Below are 21,479 nucleotides of genomic sequence, written 5' to 3'. Positions count from 1 at the left end.
ATGTTTCTCCCAGCACTTGTCACCCTCTGGTGTAGCAGTGGGAAGAGCAGTGTGGTACTTCACAGCACAGACCCTGGAGCCAGGCTGCCTGCGTTCAAATCCCGACTCCATCACTTAGGGCTGCCTGGCCTCGGTGAGTTACTCAACAACTCTGTGCCTCTGTGTCCTCATCTGCAAAATGAGGATACTAATAAAACTAGTGCCGTAGGACTATTGTCAAGAGGAGTAAGTGAGTAGAGACACAGGAAATACTAAGAACATCTGGCCCATAGAAAGTGTTTGCTAGTATTACTATATATTTACCATTTATAGAAACATATATGTAACACACATAGTATGTAGCAACATATAACTATATACTTAACTATATTTGTTACTATATATTCAACTACATGTTTACTGTGTTTTTATTGCTTTTCTTCCTCCACTAGAATGTCAGCTTCAAAGGGATGCAGATTTTTTTTCTATTTTGCTCACTATAGTGTCCCCAGCACATAGAACAGTGCCTGGCATCTAGTAGATGCTCAATAAGTATTTGTTGAATGAATGACCTCCAATTACTGCCCAGTTGCTCCTTCCGTCTAAACTTGATTTCCCTTCTTATCTTACACCATCCGATTCTCAGTCCTTGAATGACCACAGTGAGCAGACAGAAAGGCAAGAGTGACAGCTAAAGGTTCCAGACTGCTTCTGTCTCCTCCACATCTCCAGATTCTTGCATGGCATCCTCAGCACTCATTCTACCTCCAACTCAGAGGCCTGGCTGCCCCTCACCCCAGAGCACCTCCTTTCTGGGCCTCAGAGTTCCTGCTCGCTGGAGGCAGCTTCCCTTAAGGACCCAAGTCAGAGTTCTGGGAAACTCAGAACTGGAGATTTAACCAACCTGGAGATTTCAGTTCTCCCTGTACCCAGAGGACTCAGAACCTGGAGATTTCAGTTCCCAGAAACTGGAGATTTCAGTTCTCCCTGTACCCAGAGACCCTGCTGACACACACATAGCCTTTCAGCTCCTCCTACAGGATCTAAAGATGTGAACATTACAGAATTCCTAAGGCGATGGAATCAGCAGAGAAACTTAGTGGGGCTCTCGAGACAAAGACAAGCAGGGGCTATAGAGCAAGAGCTGAGAAAGAGAGAGCCTGGCTCCATTTACATCCCAATAAAAGCTGAGAACAGGTAAACTGCTAGACTGAGACTAAAACTTGACCCAATCCCTCCAGCTCCATCCTTTTTTGCAGCTATTTTCCTAGGACAGAAGGGAGGGAAGAAGTTATGTGTCATCCACAGTGATCACGGAGGGACAGGTGGTGGCCACAGGTGCTAAAGCAGGTACACAAGTCCCTGACGCCAACAGAACTGAAAGAGGATGCAGGTGTCATGTCTGGGCCAAGCATGTCTGGGAGGTTTACACCCACAGGGGGCCTGAGCTTCTGCTCCAGGCACAGGAGGCATCACCTACAGCTTGGAGGTGGGGGAAACCCTATCTCCACTGGGGCAGAGTTCGGAGGGGATTCTTCCTCATTTCTGTAAACAGAATCCCAGGGAATACATTTTCCCAGGTATTATGGATGAAACAGTGCCATTCCCGCCACCCCCCAATTCATGTTTTGAAGCCTTAATCCCCAATGTGACTGTATTTGGAGACAGGGTCTTTAGGAGGTAATTAAGGTTAAGTGAGATCATAAGGTTGAGGCCCAAATCCAATAGGATTAGTGCTCTTATAAGAAGAGGAAGGGACACCAGGGGCACACAGAGAAAAAAGGGCAGGTGAGGACACAGCAAGAAAGTGGCCATCTGCAAGCCAAGGAGAGAGGCCTCAGGAGAAACCAAACCTGCCAACACCTTGCTTTTAAACTTCCAGTTTCCAGAATCGTGAGAGAGAAATTTCTGTTGTTTAAGCTACTGGGTCTAAGGTATTTTGTTACGGCAACTTAGCAAACAAATACACCAGGGAAAACGAGTTTGACTGACCAGCTTTGTTTTCTCATAGCACGAATGGTCTCCTAGCACGCTAGATAATTTACTTATTATTGCCCATCACCTTCCATCTAATTGTAGCCCTCCAAGCACAGGGGTCTCTATTGAATTTGTGATGTTTCCCAAATGCTCAGAGGAGCCAATGGCAGGTACCCTCATGCTAATATCAGAATTAGCAATTCACATGGCTCAGTGCATGTTTATTGATTGAATGAATAAACAAATGAATGAAGGGTGAAAAGGCTTGTAGGACCAGCTGGAACTTCATCAACATGAAAATTTTGCTTCTGACTTAAAAATAGCTTATGTTCAAAAACGCAGTTTCTGTGTTAGGGATCTGCCTATCCCTGGGGTAGGTTTGTTTTATCATCAGGAGAGCAGCAGCTTCCTCGTGTCTTCACATCACGTGTGACAGTTCCAAGTGGTCATGACACTGTTAAAATAGGGGAAATGAAGTCTCCATGAGGGGTTTTACCTGAGCCAAAGATTCCATTAAGTTTCTCACAACTTTGTCTTGGTCTTCCGTCAGGATCCTGTGAAGCGTGGCCCGTCTCTCACTGTCCTTCCTCAGCATAAAGAATCCGGAATCCTTTTCTTCAGGAGAAGGTGGAGCGCTGTGGTCTTCAAAATTTTCGTCGGGGATGCTGTAATAATTCAGACAGCACAAATCACAATTTTCTTTACAAAATAACACACAACATACTTCTCTCACCCAAAACAAGCCAGGTCTTTACCCCAGAAAGAGCGTCCGTATCCCTTTGACATCTTTTTCTCCGCAGGACTTGGCTCTTGTTTTGAAAGAGAAGGGATCCACCTTTAACTCCGTGTCTGGAGAAACTGAGCCGTACTCACTGCTACTGCTCGCGTCCTCCACCAGGACAGGTACTGGCAGGGAGATGCTCCTAAGATACTCTGCGTGTCACGAGAGGGGGAAGGAGACGATTAATGCTTCTAAAAACGTGCACACACGGACACACCTATTGAAAGACAGCAAGATTATTCGTCAAGTGTCTCGTTCCAGTGAGTAGCAAAATTATGCTACGTAAGAGGCTGGTCGTGGGACCACGGTGCCTCTCAATGCTCAGTGTAACCCATGCAGGGGGTCGGCGAGGAAAGGGCCTCCTGGGCTCTGAAAGGAGTATCTCAGGGGTGTGAAACTGGAGGAAGCACCAGGCCCAGCAGTTCTGGGTTCTGAGACCTTCGTTTTTATTGTCCTCCTATTAGGAAGGTCATTTATGAGTCTTAGTTTTCATATCTATAAAATAAAGGACCAGATTCATAATTTGTAAACTGTGTGCCTCAGAAGTTTAAGGTTCACCTATTTCTTGGGGCTGCCTTGGATGGGGTGAGTGAGTAGGATTCTGTGATTCTAGAACACAGGTTCCAACCCTGTTTTTCCTGAAACAAATATGTTCTTTCAGTCATATATTAGGGCTCTGCTTAAGGATTCATATTAAAAAAAAGGTTCTTTACTAAACACAGATTTTGGAAACTAATGGACTAGATGATCTCTTAGGTCTTTCCCAGTTCTCAGACATTATGATTCTATAACAAATGTAAGTTTTTATTTTATTTTGATGGAGACTGAACTGGCACAATAGGAGGTGCCTACATTTCATCAAATACTGGTTTTAAAATAAGTAATTTTTGCCAGAAACATCTTTATCAAGCAAATCAATGTCTCAGGCCAAGAGGGCAGAACAGAAAGGGATGGGTCACTGGGAGATAAAAAAATATCCAGAGAATTCAGGAGGCCTGGAAGAAGTTCTGAGAGAGGAGGAACAGGAGGGTTTTTAGGAAAAGGAGAGGGGACTTTTGCACTGTGGTCTACAATTCTAAACGAGCCACTGGGCATGGGCAGGCCAGAGCAAGAAGAGACCAGCAATAATAGTCATAATAACCACCTTAGGGCAGTTGCTAAGCATCTCACATGTGTAATCGTATTTAATAGTTACAAAGACCCATGGGCAGGTTGTCTAACTGAATCCACCGGACAGATGAGGTGACTAAGGGTAAGTCATTTCCAAGGTCACCCAGTTAATGCGTGAACCCAGATCTGACCCCAATGCCCATCCTCTTAATTCTGACTCTATAAAATCTTAAGATTCTAAAATATCTTAAGTTAGACTCTAAAGCCAGAGCAGAGTCCCAAATGCTCTTGAGTCATCCTGAGTGCAGACGGGGGAGGGCGTGTGGGACAGGTGACCCAGAGTTGAGCATATGGGCACCTTCCATCTCATGCTTGTTCTAAGGCACATGCTCACCGGGAGGGCTTGCGGGCAAAACTATCAGCTTAAATTCTCTCTCTCTAGCTCTCTCTTGCCAAGTGTGTAGAGTTGAGTTCACATAATTTCAATATGTGCGTGACGAGAATGCTTCCTAAAACAAAAACCGACGCATATGGAAGGGATAAAGCTACCATGCACCGAGCTTCTGGGCATGGCTCCAGCCTCCTTTGCTATATATTTTTTATTTTGTTCTCAGAACCAAGTCTGTGAAGTAGGTACTGTTCCCAACATAGAATGCCTGATGAAACAAGTAAATTGCGGCATGTCACATATTTAGAAAGTGGCTCAGTTGGGATCAGAACCAACTTCCAACTAAGTCCAAAGTGAATCAACTTCTGCTTAAGTCCAAAATCAGTGCCCATTTTATGACACCAAAAACAGGCTGGTGGGAAGGCTGTGGAGCACCCCGGGTCTACCTTGTGCAATGCAGTGACTGCCTTCCAGCGTCTAGGCTGCTTGTGGAGAAAGGAGGAAAGGGAGGGCGTTCTCTTCACAGAGTTCTCCTTGACTCTCAGAATTGAAGGAGGAATCTGGAAAGGCTGTGGCCAAGAAACCCCAATTACTGGGCCTCTTCTCTGGGCTGAGGCACCTTAAGGAACCTTAAGGAACCTGCCAAAGCCCGCCCCTGGCCTGTGGAAGAATGCACACGACGCCCACAGTGAACAGTTAAGCCCCTGCCTACGTGATCCACAGCTCATTCAACTTAGGAAAAGCCAAAGCCACGGTCATTTCTTTCCTATTCCTTGAAATGCATTAGTTGATCTTCCTAGAGCAAATTTACCTTCCTAGTTATGATCTTCAAAGGCCAATATTAAAAATCACAACTTGTCCTGACCAACTAAATCCAGAGAGAATATAGGACGCCAAAGGTGATAGAGGAAGGTGTCTGGCATTGAAATTTTCCACAAGAAATCCATTAGGTGGCCAACTGGCTCCTCAATAAGAAAGTATGGACTCCTCTCAAATTGAAGATTTCAAAAACAGAGTCACCGTCTTCCATTTAGGGAGGAACAATGGAAGCCTCTCTCATGAAGGAGAAAGGTGAGGGGTTTTCTGAAGGAATGAACCCAGCCAGGCTTGCAGCCACACATCCTTAGTACCCAGAGGAGCCCCTCCATGTAAGCAAGGAGCAGAGGATGAGGCTCCTTGACAGGCAATCTAGAGCTTAACTATGATGCACCAAGCTTCAGCTCAATGGACAATATAAAAATAAACTCACCATTCGATCCAGCTGAAAGAGCTGTGGAAAGAAGAGCAAACACAGCAACATAAGCACACATTGGGTTTGTTGTTAAACTAAGAAATCAACAAAAAATGAAGTGAATGCTTGAAATGGGATTGATGTCCTTTCCAAACATTCAGTCTGCCCATGTCATCCCACATAATCCCCAAAAATGCTAACAACAAACGAATCATTCACTTGTTTTTTCTTTTCTGAAATGAGTTATGGAAATTATTGCAAAAAGACAATTTATATTTTTACACTGCTATTTTATTTATAACTATCAATCTTCTCTTTTTTTTTTTTTTTTGAGGGGGTGTTAATTATTCAGGAAGATAGTCTCCTCTAAGAGGCAATGAGTATTTTCTACTACCTAAAATTGAAAGAACATATTATCTAGATGGTTTAGAAGTTTAACAGCTCTGTAATAGCCCTATAGCCCATCTGTGGTAATTTGGAGTTTCAGCTTGAAAAGGCTACATTTCACCCCTTTAACTTTGATCTTTGTATCAGCAATGCTAGTATATAGATGCTTATATTCTAGTTCCCTACTAACCACGTGATGGAAGATTATTATGTGTGAGGCCCTAGCATTTGTGAAACTGATGGTAATACTGCTTCCTGACCAGTTTTCAGTGATGTCTTTAAGCAAATTAGCTTACTTCTGGAAAAATCTTCCACCTTAAAAGTTTAGGATTTAGTGACTCTGACCTATACCCCCTTCAAGGCAACAACATACCTGAAAGCTTAGGTTGTGTCTTTTTCTTTTTGCTTGAAACTTTTAAGAACTCATCCATAAGCAAGTCGTTAGCACAGTCTCTATTGTCAGGGTCTGGTTCAAAACATTTCAATATGAACGCTTTGGCCTCTGTCGACATGGACTCTGGGATCTCCGGGTGGACTTTAAACATTCCCACCTAAGACACAGCACAACGTGACTTCTGAGTGACCATCTTATCCCATGGGCTCTGGGTTCCATAACCTGGTCACCTAATGCAACAAGCTCCTTTATCATATACTACAAATTCATGGCTTTTCTCAAAGTGAGACAGGACTTGTTTTCTGTAGGTTATGGAAAGTTTCCAGAGCACTTTTGTAAGTTTATCAATGACACAGGCATAGTAATTAGCTTAAGATAGTAGACAGCAGCACTATGAAATAATAATTCAGTCCTCAAAGTTTTGTGCTTGGCTTTTCCATTTATGAGATTCACTGAATACTCCCAGCAACCCAGTGGATTAAACATTATCCCTGTTACAGCAATGAGAAAAATGAGGCTCACGGGTGTGAGGTTATATGCTTATGAAAAGGCAGATCTGGTATTTGAACCTTCATTTGTTTGGCTTAAAGTATATGTTGTTTCTCCTGTGCCATGGTTTGTGAACGTTTTCCCTGTCTCAAATTGCCTACATTAAAAGAGATATTTAAAAATACTTAAAATTGGGACTTCCCTGTGGTTAAAAATCCACCTGCCAATGCAGGGGACACGGGTTCGAGCCCTGGTCCAGGTATATCCCACATGCCACGGAGCAACTAAGCCTGTGCGCCACAACTACTGAGCCTGCACTCTAGAACCTGTGAGCCACAACTACTGAGCCCGCATGCCACAACTACTGAAGCCCGCGCGGCTAGAGCCCGTGCTCTGCAACGAGAGAAGCCACCACAATAAGCCCGGGCACCGCAACGAAGAGTAGCCCCCGCTCTCCGTAACTAGAGAAAGCCCGCGCGGCAATGAAGACACAACGCAGCCAAAAATAAATAAATAAAATAAATAAATTTATAAAAATAAATAAATAAAAATCTTAAACAGTTTTTCTATAACAATGAGAACTTTCTTCTCATTGACGTCATTCTAATTTTTTTTCAGTAATGTTTTCATGTATTTAGTACAGAGAAAACTTCCTAAGGAAATCTTCTTTGTTATTAAATAGCTTATATGAATTTATTATTATATAGATAATAAGACATAATTATCTGTAATAATTATAAAGCCTTTATTTACTATGTGTCAGACACTGTTCTAAGTGCTTTGCACATATTGTCTTATCCACTCCTCAAAACCCTTTATTAGATAGGTACTATTTTTATACCCATTTTACAGATGAGGAAACTGAGATACAAGAAGGTTAAGTAATTTACCTAAAGTCATCAAATAGTTTGACTGTGTCAGAGCCTGGATTCAAACATTGCAAATCTGTGCCAGAGTATGCTATCTCATCTAAAGCATGTTGTATAATAATCCCGGCACCATGTGGGTAACAGAGGAGCATTTCAGAGTGAAGTCCTAGAGATTGGTGAAAACTTGAAAGACTGGCCAAGAAGAGAAAGACATCCATTCAGGTCCAGAAAGGCAGCTCCCTGAGCAGCTCTCATTGTTCTTTCAGGTTTGGTTACACTACTATTTCTGTATCAGCAGTACCCTATCAATATTGTCTCTTAAAGTAAACCAAGCTTTGTACAAACACAGAAGGTATGGAATACGTGGTCCCTCATAAGAGGCTATTCACAAACGGAGTAAGTACTAGAAACACGATCAGTGGCAGGGAAAGGAATAACAAATTATGATCAAAAGTCCGATGCCTTAGAGAATAGCAGGCATGTGAGCTTTACTTCTTGGGAAACAGGTGTTCAGCTTCATGTTCCTCTGGCTTGGTGAAGTGGCAGGTGAGGACTACAGGGATTCATGGGCAGGTCACTGTTTGCCCAGGCCCCGGATGCTGAAGCTGTGGCCCCTGGGCTCTCTCAGGCCTATTTCCATATCGTGTGCTCCCTATTGTGAGAGATGGAGCTGCTTCCTTTCCCACCCCCAAAACAGTTACTAATGGGCAAATTAACAGGCCAGAAGAGTAGATAGATGAGAATAAGGTTGATGTACTTAAAATGGCAACTATGCCCTTTTATCTACGGAGCCTTCAAACTATGATGATAGAGGAGTAAAGGAAAATATGTCTTTAATACCTCAATGGATAAAACATGTTTTTATATCGCCCTCAGCGGAAGATCTTTCAGACTGTGTTTCCCAAAGAGCTTAAATCATCTTCTGTGGAGTGATGTGTTATTCATACTGCATTGTGAAAGGGCAGTCACAGGAAGTTACACTGAATCTCACTTTATAGTTGGGAAAACTAATGTGGAGAGAGATGATCCATGTGAGGCAGAGGTGTTGACCGGGGGGAGTGAATCTTGAACTTTATATCTTAGATTGTGCTTACTTAGGCTCCTTTCATTTTACCTAAAAAAATATGACATACACACATGGAACATCCAGGAGCTATGAAGAGCTTTAACCACTGGTTTTCAAGACATTTAAGACGTATGAAATGTGACCTTGAACATAGCTGCTTGTGGTTCCCCGAGTTCATAAAAGGGTGGTTTTCCAGTGGCCATTTCAATGATCGTGCAGCCCAAAGACCAAATGTCTGCTGCTTTCCCGTAGCCTCTTGGTCCTTTATCTATTATTTCTGGTGCCATATACTGAAGGGTACCTGCACATAAGTCAAACACAGTTACACTTTAAAAAGAGAAAACAGATGAACATCTAATGACAGTTTCAATTTCTTTATAGAAATAAGGTAACTTTAAAAGCATGATTCGGAAAAAAAAAAAAAGCATGATTCGGGTCTTAATAGCTCATCTTCTTTGAATTCCAGTCTTTTCTGCTGTTAATAAAAGGGGAAATAGCAGTTTTCATAATGGATTTCATTGGTGACATAAAAATAGCTTACTAATATTATCTGTTTACGAATAGATACTTTCTCCTCTCCTAAATAGTTGATTATAATTGAGGCATCATTTCATTGGGACCTCTTAGAAACTTCTAACAATCATTTGAGAATAACAGAAAATATATCAACACACATTTTTCTGCAATCAGTTTTTCAAATACATGAAGACTCCCTTTATGTATACTTCTAATCTTTTCCAGGAAAAATTTAGGTCATTCATCCATTTCCTTAGTCTGTTATTTCTCAATTCCTGATTGAATGCTCAGTTCTTCTGTTTTCATTCTCATTTCTTAATCATGAAAGCATGAAGATTCTGAAAGTCACTGTTAAAAATAATGTAAATAATTTTGGGTGTACGTTATTCTGTAAATCTAACATACGTGGCTTCTGCTGTGAGCCTGTGGTCCATGGATAACAGATTTAATGGGTCAAAGACAGGTCATGAGCCATCAGTATAGACAAATCACCAGAGTTTAGAAGAATAGAAAGAAAAACAGAGGAGATTTAAAAGGCTTCATGGAATCAGAGAGTCGAAGAGTGTGGTATGACGCAAAGAGCATTAAGTGGGGGCCAAGAACCCCGGTTCTAGTTCTGGCTTCGTATATCCCAAGTGGACACTCAATTGCAATTGTCTTATTGGCTCAAACTAGAGGCTAAATTTACTCGTCTAACCTGGAGTGATTTCTCAAAGTCCAGCAATGAGTCAGGAGTGCAAACAGGAACAGATAATTGCATATCCCCGGCTTCTGATGTACTCACACAAATGATATAATCAGCAAACAGGAACCCATCCAAGATGTCATAATGAATTATTTCAAGTTCTGAGGCATTTGCCAAAAGAGCCACTTCAGTATTTTCTGATTCATAACCAAAGTGACAGACATTTTGATAAATACAGGCAACACCTTTTATGAATGCTCCATGCCTGATTTATAGGTGAAAACTGCTACACAAATTTCCTCTAAACAGTTCCTATAAAATCCACTATCAAAGGCTAGAAACTGGCTGTGTTTATAAAAATAAGGAAAAGTATATTATTTTTGTCACATATTGTCATTTTGCCAGGTTTATCTTCCAGACCTCATCATTACATGACAGTAGCTCATGTTCACAGTCATATACGACTCCACATGTCTGCTCTCAGCTTAAATCAGTAACATTATTGGAGGAAAGCATTTCTCCTGGCGAAGGATAAGGTAACCACGCTCCTCAAATCACTACCCTTAGTAGAAAACTGTTATGATTTCTCTTCATTGATAGCTTCACCCAAAGTGATCATTTTTTACAATGTAAATAAAATCAAGTGATTGTTTAGAAAATATGTGTTGAAGTCTACCACTCTTTTTTTATCTCTGGATCTAAAATAGACTTAATGGAAGAATTTAAGCTGTACTAATATCTCAGTAGGAATTACAATTGACCAAAAATATAGTGAATTTAAAAAATTGGACAATTCAAGTAATATCTTAACAATGAATTATGCAATGTTTTTATTCATCAGATAATATTTCAAAGAGCAATATCTGCCAATTGTGCTTAATTATCCCCCATCGAGCAAGTGCCAAAAAAAGCAGGCTTAGCCATGTGTTCCTATCTGCTCTCCTTACTCCACAAGCACATGACACAATATTTTATATATAGAGATTTATAGAGTTGGATAATGAAGATCAAGCCAATCTGAACATTAGCCCAAGGAAAACAAGTGAGAGTATTAACTCTAAAACCCATAGCTCATATATCTTCATTAAAATAAAAAATTACTTTAAAATAATCTGTTTTAGAATTTCTTTGCCACTGCAACCACCCAGGGAGCCACTACAAGTTAGTGGTTAAAAGCTTAAACTTTGATGTCACACTACATCCACTCATTCATTTAGCAGATCTATACTGAGGGTCTACTATGGGCCAGGCACTTAGAATATAGCAGTGGCTGAAACAGGCAAAAATCCCTGGGCTTGTACAGCTTACATTTTTGCAGTGGGAGACAGTAAACTATAGTACAATAAATAACTACTATAGTATAATAAATAAACTATAGTACAATAAATAAATATATTTATTTATTGTACTAAACTATAGTACAATAAATAAATAAATTATATAAATGTTAGTAAGTGATGTGTTAAGATAAAAAAAAAGAAAAAAAAAAAAAAGCAGGGGATGAGGATCAGAAGTGCCCAGGAAAGGGCTACCATGTAAACAGGGCAATCACAGGCCTCACTGAGATGACATCTGAGTTAAGGCTTGAAGGAGGTGAGGGACTTAGCCAGGCAGAGAGTTGGGAGAAGAGTGTTATAGAAGGAAAAGCATGTGCAAAGGCCCTGCAGCAGGACCCCGCCTGGTGTAATGAAGGAAGTGCAGGAAGGCCTGTGCAAGGTGGGAAGGGTAGGAAGTGGGTCTAAAAGGTAATGGACTCCAAGTAGGTCTGAGCCTTGTCCATCATTGTAAGGACTTTGGTGTCTATTTACTCAACAAATAGAAAGCCATTGAGGTCTTTGAGTGATAGGGCTTGATTTATGTTTTTACAGGATTGCTCTGGCTGTGGTGTTGGGGGAAGACAGTAGGGGCAAGAGTGGAAGCAGGGAGAACAGGCTATTGAGGTCATGCAGGTGAGGTGGGAGCTGTGGAAGGAGGGAGGAACTGGTCCAAATTTGGACACATTTTGAAGGCAGAGCCAATAGGTTTCCTTGGTGGATTGAGTTGAAGCGTGAGAAAAGAGAGGCGCCGTGGATAACTCTAGGTTTGGAGTGGCCAATCGAGACAGAGAAGAGGGTGGGTGGAACAGGTTTCGGGAGAAGCTAATTCATTCCATTTGGCATGTTAAGTCTAGTTGAATTGCAGCTCTTTTCGTTACTAGATTTGTGACCTCAGGCAAGTTATTTAACCTCTTTGAACCTTAATTTTCTCACCATACACTGGGAAAATGATACCTAAGGATTAGGGTTGATATATGAATTTCAATGAAATAACATGTAATGCACTTAACAGGGATGCAGTAAGCGCTCCATAGGGAGTAGTTGCTGTTGCCTTCCCTCTCACCAAATCACTAAGAAGTCACACAGGTCACTCTCTTTCAACTCAGTTCATCAGAGGTTGCCTATACCTGTGCCTTGGCCAGCGCTGAGTTAGTGCTGTGAGGCCTGCACACCCCAGGCCCTCGTGATCAGCGCTGGAGACAGACCCACGCATATGTGTCACACACATCACATCATGTGAGGTCAGTGCAAGAAGTCCAAGCAAAGGGGTCCTGGAGGACTGCTTTACTACAACTTCTCTGGCGATTTAAAAAAAATGTTTTAAAGATAAGCAGCAGATAGTAAATTAACACCTTTCCCAAATCAAGAGTCTGAAAGTAAGGATTTTCTTTGCAGAACTTACTGAGTCTTGGCAGCATCTAAAGTGACTCTTGCCAAATGGAGGGAGTATGAGGAAAAGAAATGTAAATATATTTAAAGTTGCTAGAAGGATGAAGTTTATTTTGTTCAAAAAAATACATTCTAAATGTGTTTAATTCTGTGCCCTGAAATACCCACTGCCGTGAGAGTAGGAATGGGGTCAGAGAATTTGCGGCTTGAATGTTCTGAGGAGAAGCCTTATAGACTTTCTCTCTCTCTTCCTTTCCCCTTTCCAGGCTTCCAGAACAGATTCTTCAGCAAGGTGGAGAAAAAGATAGACTGGAGCAAGAAGATCAAAGCAAAGAACAAGGGGTGGATTAAAAATCTGAGTTATATCATTTACAAACACTTGTGACTTCCGGGTATGAAGTCCCTTCTCTCTCTCAATTTCCTCATCTGCAAAATGGAGGCCATGCCACCTCCTCACAGAATTCAGAAAGGGGGACATCTGGCCATTTTGCTTTATATTAGACCAAAGATAATTCATTATCTTTTTTTTTTTTTTTTTTTGGCCGCGCCATGCCACTTGTGGGGTCTTAGTTCCCCCACCAGGGATTGAACCCCGGGGCCAAAGCAGTGGAAGCGCTGAGTCCTAACCACTAGACCGCCAGGGAATTCCCAATAACAAGAACTTAACATTTCATGAGAATCAGCAGAATAATGGAGTGGTAAAAGCTTGGAGTGGAGAGCAGGGTTGGAGTTCCAGATGTCCTCCCCATAACTGTTGGGCAGTCAATCTCTCTGAGCCTCTGTTTCCTCTTGGCTACTGTCACCTTTTTGGAAATCACTTTGTCTCCACCCTCTCAGGATTTTGCTCCAGCGGCAGCTCAGTAGCTGCATTGCCTAATTTCTCAGGAAAGCTTTCTCCCCACCCTGCTTCTGAGTTAGTGAGTCACTTCCTTTTTCTGAATTGAAATCTTAGTTATTTATGTGCTGTGTAGGGGAATAGACCACAGGGAGTAAACAGATTAGGAAAGAGGGAACGCATAGTCCAAATGGGAAATGATTAAAGTATAAGTAAGAATCACTGAGAGGCTGGGCTAAAGAAACGTTAAAAAAAGGAATGTTGTTGGGATTATAGTGGTTGTAGACCAACCAGGAGAGAAGTAACGACATGAAAAGAAAAACAAATAACAAATTGAGGGTTAAAAAAAAATCTTCAGCGGCATTAAGCAGGAGACTGAGCGAGTCATATAAATACGAGGTAAGAAATGGGCCAGATCAAATTCTCTATAACATTTTTCAGGGCATCAAAAGATATCAACATTAATGTTGGTGAGAACACAGACTAAATTTACCTCTCACATTATGCTCAAATGCAGCAATTATTTCTTTAATTACATAAGGTCTCTATTATCATTGCAAAAACATACCAGTAAAAGTTTCAGTACATGGATTTATGCCAGCAAGCCTCTTTGATGTCCCGAAATCAGAGATCTTGAGAACACCACTATAGGTATTAATCAACACATTGTCACCCTAGAGAAGAGAGAATTTTAATCAAAAATGTTATCTTTCTTCCAATATTGTTTGTTGTTGGCTTGAAAGTCTAGTAAGTAAAGGTGTCCTCACAGCAAAAAGGACACTGATTCTATACTCTTCCTTAATAGTTAATCTCAGTAGTGAATTCTTGACACCACTTTCGTTTACATATTATCAGTTCACAATCTGCTACTCAGGTCACAAGGTAAAACGAGGTTTACAGATAGTAGGGGCTATTTGTGTGTGATATGGGTATGATAAGTTAACGATATTTATAACTTCTCAATCACTTTACTTTCTTTTCTATGTTGTTTTACTTCTTTTCCTGGACTATTTAGGGGCAGCACAAATAAATGGGTATTTGGGTTGGTTTTAGGGTAGTAAGATTAACTTACTTTCAATAGTCCAGACTTTGTCATAAATTTACTAGTTCTGAATTTCCCTTTTTAAGGAGAATTTCAAAAATTATCTAATTTTAGTTCAACGCATGAGTATATGATACTTGTGAGAAGTGGGGATTTAATTTTTTTCCTTCTAACTATTCATCCATTAATTGAACAAATATTTACTGAGTAGCAAGGATACAAAGATTAACCAGCCTGTAAGCCTCTCAGGAGCAAGGGCCACGTCCTGCTTAACTTTGTTCTGCTGAGACACCCCGACAGGGCACCTGAAACAGGGCCAGGCATAGAGTGGAAACTGAATCTTTTTTGGTTGAACATGGTTAAGGGGTTTATTCCTTGAGTAGAAGAGATAAGACATGAATATCAATAACTGACTCAGGGCAGAATGCTGTTTCTAGGATTTATTTATCATTCCAAATTAATACCCACAAGACAATATGACTTTTGCAAATAAAACAATTACTCATCAGGGAACTTACGAGAATGAATCCTAGTTCATCCTACCTTTATATCCCGGTGAACTATCTGATTGTCATGGAGGTATTTTAATCCTTCCAGTATTTGCTTGGTATAAAAGCCAATTGTTTGCTCATTGTCTTTCAGTGGGCCCCACTTGGAACGAAGGAGAGCAGAAAGACTTCCTGTAAGTAGGGAGAAACAGTGGATAAAATCTTATCCAAATGAATTCTTTAAAGCACGTTAAGAATGTAACATGAATTTAAGCTAACATTTATTGGTTATTAACAGTGGCCCAGGTACTATACTAGATACAGTACTTGGGCTCAAATATAAATTGGAAAGTGTCCCTGCTCTGAAGATGGTCATTATCAAATACAGTCAAAGACCACTCAGTTTGCTAACCTTAATCCAAGTCACGATGATTGATACAAAAACAGTTCTGATACTTGTTTATTGTCCCCTAATAAACTGTAAGGTAATGTCATATGTCAAATTTTTCTGTACATTTAGACAAATTAAGACCTGTAAACTAGTAAATCCCATTCAATTTTACTCCTCTTCAAGGCCCTAGAAACATTTTTTTTTTTTAAAGTAAGTTGTTTTCTGAGGTTTTCCTATACTTTATTTATTTATTTATTTTTATTGAGATATAGTTGATGTACCATATTATATAAGTTTCAGGTGTACAACATAGTGATCCATAATTTTTAAAGGTTATATTCCATTTATAGTTATTATAAAATATTGGCTATAATCCCTGTGTGGTACAATATATCCTTGTAGCTTATTTATACATAGTAGAAACTTACACTTTTTAAAGAAAAAAAACCATCTCTTACCCCCTGGGACCTGCTCCATGAAGATTTTAATGAAACCATTCTCACTGAAAGAGCCCAGATACTGAACAATATTTTTGTGCTTCAGATGCTTATGCAGTGCTATTTCTTCATGTAGGGGCTGGGAGTATCTGAAAGACATGCAAATGCCAGTGAGCTAATTTTGTAGCCAGACTTTTGTGTATAAATTTAAGCAATACAAATGGAAAATCCCCATATATGAAATCAAATATGACCATCTAAGGCCTTTATTTCTCATCACATAAATTCTGTGAAGTTGGAGCCCTGGTAGGGTCTAAGGGGAAATGTGTCAGGTACTGTTCTAGGTCTTCTGTATATATTAACTCATTTCTCACAACAAGCCCATGAGAAGGTACTACTAAGATGCCCATGTTACAGATAAGGAAATTGATTCACAGAGAGGATAACTAACCTGCCCAAGGTCTCAAAGCTAGTAAGTGAAAGAGCTAAGATTTGAACCCAGGAAAACTGAAATCATCCACACAGCTCACTGTCCGCATTAACATGACCTTCTATTCCACTGGCTTCATAAGTTTATTATCCCAGGAGATTCTTGCTCAGGAAGATAAAAATTGCAAATAATTTTAATATTCATTCCAGAACTTACTGAAAGGCCCAGCAAGTCTTCAGTAGAAAACATAAAACCATTTATATGTCAAGCCTCCTTGATTCTATTCTATCCAATTCTACTCTATCATAATTTTTGTACCCAATCCTAACCGAGCCTCCATACTGAAAGACCAGTTTTAGACCAGACCTCAAAATCATGTACTTGGTATATACTGCTTTATCAAATTATAAGATGAAAGTGTTTTGTATTTCTGGAACACACAGAACAACACTTTTTTTTTTTTTAATTTTTATTGGAATATAGCTGCCTTACAATATTGTGTTAGTGTCTACTGTACAGCAAAGTGAATCAGCTATACGTATACATATATCCCCTCTTTTTTGGATTTCCTTCCCATTTAGGTCACCACAGAGCACTGAGTAGAGTTCCCTGTGCTATACAGTAGGTTCTCATTTGTTACCTATTTTATATATAATATCAGTAGTGTATAGATGTCAATCCCAATCTCCCAATTCATCCCCCGCTTCCCCTTTGGTACCCATACATTTTTTTTTTGAATTTTATTTATTTTTTATACAGCAAGTTCTTAGTAGTTATCTATTTTATACATATTAGTGTATACATGTCAATCCTTATCTCCCAATTCATCCCACCCCCCTCCCCCTCCCCTCCACTTTCCCCCCTTGGTGTCCATATGTTTGTTCTCTGCATCTGTGTCTCTGTTTCTGCTTTGTAAATAAGATTATCATACAGAGTGAAGTCAGAAAGAGAAAAACAAATATCATATATTAACGCATATATGTGGAATCAGAACAACACTTTTGATGATTATCTGAAGTACTATGAAGTTTGTAGGCTCTTAACAATCCTGAATATTAATATATCATCATATATTATATTAATATAATTATTGTATAACTAACTGTGGTAGGATGTCAGCATAAAGACAGACTCAAAGCTATTCCCTAATTTTTTTCTGTTGTACAATGGAGGCTACAGGTATGAAAGGCATTAACCACTAAAACATAAAATACAAGCATGCTGCCTCGTAATTTGCTTCAGTTCTACATGTAAGAAATGCTCAGATCTTATAATGGCAAATCCATATAAGCAGAATGGATTTTTTTGAATGCCAGTAAGAATACTAGAATCAGTTAGTATTGAATAATATATTAGTAGGTTACAAAAAACCCAAATTCATTTAATTAATTAATTTTAAAATATATTTTAAAAATTTATTTATTTACTTATTTATTTATTGGCCATGCCGCCAAGCTTGTGGGATCTTAGTTCCCTGACCAGGGATTGAACCCAGGCCCTGACAGTGAAAGCACTGAGTCCTAACCACTGGACTGCCAGGGAATTCCTGCAAAATCATTTAATTTAAACAAACTTTTATATTCTGTGAAATATTACTCAGAAAGCTGGCAACAACAACAAAAAATTGACTTGTATATTAGATCTTTTACTAATTTTAGTTTTCTTTAGAATTGCTCTAGGAACTAAAGGCTGGTATTAAACTAAACCCCTTAACAAGGTATCAACTAGGGACAACACCATTTTGATTATTGCTTGAATGAGTTAACACAAGAAATACCAGTGTTACCAAGAAGATCCTTAGGTAATGACTCTCAACTATGAAGACATTTACAAGTTACTTTTTCCATGGAGTTTAAAACAATCTATTAACACTAGTTACTAAGATTGCTCTTGATATGCATGAAATAAAACAGTGGCAATATTGGGCCAATTCTATAGATTTGGTAGATCAAGACTAAATTATCTGAAGCAAGAGGCTAACTCAAGTTTATGATAATTAAAGGGCTCCCACCCCTGACACTCTATTAAATATCAATCATAAATGTTTAAATATAAGATCCTGGAGAAACAAATGTACTACACACACTCCTCCTTACGTAACCAAAGGATAGCTCAAAAGTTACAATAATAGTCAGGATTCATCCTGGCTAAGAATAAGAACTTTTCTCCAATATGGAAATGATTAGTAACACCTAGCAATTCTCACTAAATGTAAGTGAAAGTTTAAGTATCAAGCACTCAATTAGCATGAAATTATAATTTGTTCAGGTCAATAAGCAATGTTTGTCTACAGGAATTACAAGAAAATCCCGTTTCTTCTCAATTAGCTGTGACAATGGAAAGAAGAAATGGTACAGATAGAGATACATGCATTTAGCTTTGAAAAATTATTAAATCATATGTGTCTCCAGAGCACCTCTGCTGAGTCAAATTCCCACTACAACCATCCAAAGCAGTGGTTTTTAAAAATATCAATGCCCACGACCCACCCCAGAATTCTGAGGGGTAGGGCCTGAGTATCAGTATCAGTAAAGTTCCCCAGATGGCTCTAATATACAGCTGGGTGGAAATACCTGATCTAAGTTAATAGTTGAGGGGTGTGTAGAATGTTAGCGGAAGCCAACCTGAGATGAACAACTAGCTGGGACAGATTATGAGAGTGTCCTTAAAATGCACCAGCTCGCTCTTACGACGACTCTGACGCTCTAACAAAGCATTTTTAGAGTGTGAGGGAAACACAGAAGAAGCTATTTTTGTTGCTATGATCCTTCACTACAGATGGCAGTGGTTAGTATATGCTGGATTATGCATTATTCATACCCATTCTACCATCTTAGCAATTATCCTTTGTAACTGCTATCTTGTTAATAGCAACCTGAAAAAAACCTCTCCAGGTCACAAAGGTGTAAATACCTTTGTGTGCTGCATCTCACAATAACATGATAGACTTCACTGCAATCTTCTTTTAGAGGTAACAAAAAGATGTCCCACACTAGCTGTTCAAGAGAAGGGCTTGTCATGCAAGTATTTTCAAACAACCCATGTTATACCAAATGGATCTTTATTGGTGTTGGTGTACTCTGTGTGTGCACAGTGGCAGCTGAATAAACTTAAGCTACAAAGATAGTTTTAAAAGTGGTTTCCTTCCAAGTACCTACTTAAATTTATCTGGTGGTGGGAAAGGAGGTGATGTTGCTGCAGATTAGTGAGTTTGCTGCAGCAATTTGATAGTGACAACCCTTTAACATTCTGTATTGCTTAAAAATCCACTCTATGTATACAATACTTAAGAACCTATAGGAATATTTAACAAAAATTTTAATATGACAAATTTATGTATATTCCCTTAGGTATTTAATGAATAGTTTCTATCACCATCCCGTAAGAATTCATATATATATGTCTCATGAACTAACCAAGGGGAAACTGCAAAAATACCACAGAAAACATAAAATTGAATTTACTGTCTGCCTATCTAATATCCGTTCTTCCCTCTTTCTATGATTTTGTTTGGAGAAACAACTGGCCAACTTAAAATCTACGGAGTTTCTAGCCTCCTTTGTAGTTACGGGTGTCCACTTTTGGCCAATGAAACAGAGATGAAAGTATGTTGGACATTTCTGAGAAAATTTGTTTTCCTTTCTCCTCTTCCTGCTTGGAATGCAGATATGGATGCTGAAGGCAGAGTGGCCACTTGTCACAGTCATGCACCAAGGATGGAGACTAAGTATGGAGAAGCAGAAAGAGAGCTGAGGCCTGGGACACTGGATGCATGGGAAAGAAGGGTGTCTTTTTCAGATTGGGGTAATCAGAGAAGGCGTCTCTGAGGGCCTGAGAATTGAATTGGGACCTAACTGATGAAAATGAGGCAATCCTGCCAAAATCTGGGGACTGAGCCTTGGTAGGCCTGATGGACAGAGAGAGGACAACGTGGCTGCAATAGAGAAGGTGAGGCCCCAGAGGGAGGCAGATGTCTATGCTAAGGGTTCTGGGCTTTACACTGGTTACATGAGAATCCACTGAAGGTTTTAAGTGGTAGTGACACGATGTGATTTCAACTTGAGAACGATCTCTGTGCCTTCTCTGAGGAAGGGTGGAGTAGGAGTGGAGGAAAGAGTGGAGTGATCTTGGAGAGCCAGCAGTGAGCTGGCTTGAAGAGATCTTAGTTCTCCACCCAGAAGTCGAACCTGGGTAACCTGGATGAAAACCAGGAATCCTAGCTGCTAGTCCACCAGGGGCTAGAGGCTAAAGCAAAGTTCCCCTGGTTCTTGTCCCCGTTTGAAAGCAAGAATGTTTCAAGGAGGCAAAAACTGTATAACAGGTACAAAGTTTATTATTAGAGACACAGCACAACAAGTGGGAGAGCACACTAAGAAACCATTTATTTATTTAAGACAGAAGCAAGACAGAAATACACACCCAGAGAGAAAGGGTACAGGCGTCCTCTCTAAAGAGGAGGAGCGCAGTAAAGAGGTGATTTAAATCACTTACATAGGACAGTCCTTCCGGGTCCTTGTTTACCTCTGGCCAATTATCTTGTTTCTTTTTTCACACCTGACCTGTTCCCCAACATGCATGCACAACGTTTTGCTAAGATGGATTCCACTGCAGAGGCCTGTGGGTGCATGTCTACACTTATTATGGGGTGGTGCCCCCTCCCTTTTTGACCCCCAAGGAGGCTTCCTGTGCATGTGCAGACAGGGAAGTTTTCCTTGACCTTAGGAGTGGTCATCTTATCTCTTTACCTCAGCAGAGTTCAGCTCCGGCCACTAATTTTGTCCTTGGAGTGTCTAGGGAAAACAAGGCTTCAATTTTACTCCACTTGACAAACACCAGCTGTCCAGCCCAGGGGCCCATCTATCTCCTACCTCAAATGCAGAGACTAGTTATGAATCAGTTGCAGTAAGGAGTCTGGCTGGGAAACCTGAAGACTTAGACTGGTGATGGGAAAGAGTGGAAAAATTCAGAAAACATTAGAGGTTGAAACAACAGTAGAACTTACGATGGAGTAACGTAAACCTAGACAGAGAGGAATCCAAATGAATTCTAGTAGCCTCAACACCTGGATGGGTGGGGTGAGATTAACTGAGACAGGGAATCCTGCAGGTCAAGTACATTTGAGGGTAAAAAATCCATGGTTCAGCTTGGGCCATGTTAACCTCGAGGGGCCTTTTAGATTTACAAGTGGAGAGGTTGGGTAAACACAGGAGTGTCCTTTCTGAAGAAAGCCGATCATGTGACTGTACCATTGTGGCCAAATACCATGAACTTGAGGGGCA

General features: G+C 40.1%; 1 protein-coding gene across 3 annotated transcripts in view; it reads right to left on the bottom strand.

Annotated features, from left to right (window-relative positions):
- MAP3K5 (mitogen-activated protein kinase kinase kinase 5) overlaps positions 1–21,479 on the bottom strand; it is a 216,838-nt gene that overhangs the window by 24,772 nt on the left and 170,587 nt on the right. For all 3 annotated transcript variants that reach the window (XM_061206961.1, XM_061206960.1, XM_061206959.1), the window contains 8 exons: positions 15,792–15,919; positions 14,998–15,134; positions 13,981–14,086; positions 8,815–8,972; positions 6,227–6,404; positions 5,485–5,505; positions 2,712–2,889; positions 2,453–2,621 (listed from right to left, as the gene is read on the bottom strand). In XM_061206961.1, the coding sequence (XP_061062944.1) occupies positions 2,453–2,621; positions 2,712–2,889; positions 5,485–5,505; positions 6,227–6,404; positions 8,815–8,972; positions 13,981–14,086; positions 14,998–15,134; positions 15,792–15,919 (1,075 nt within the window). The remainder of the gene's footprint in view (positions 1–2,452; positions 2,622–2,711; positions 2,890–5,484; positions 5,506–6,226; positions 6,405–8,814; positions 8,973–13,980; positions 14,087–14,997; positions 15,135–15,791; positions 15,920–21,479) is intronic.

This window comes from Eubalaena glacialis, chromosome 12 (genome assembly GCF_028564815.1).
Source record: "Eubalaena glacialis isolate mEubGla1 chromosome 12, mEubGla1.1.hap2.+ XY, whole genome shotgun sequence".
NCBI classification, from domain to species: Eukaryota; Metazoa; Chordata; class Mammalia; order Artiodactyla; family Balaenidae; genus Eubalaena; species Eubalaena glacialis.
The sequence above is the reverse complement of the archived record's forward strand: the minus strand, read 5'-3'. Positions and strand labels throughout refer to the sequence as shown.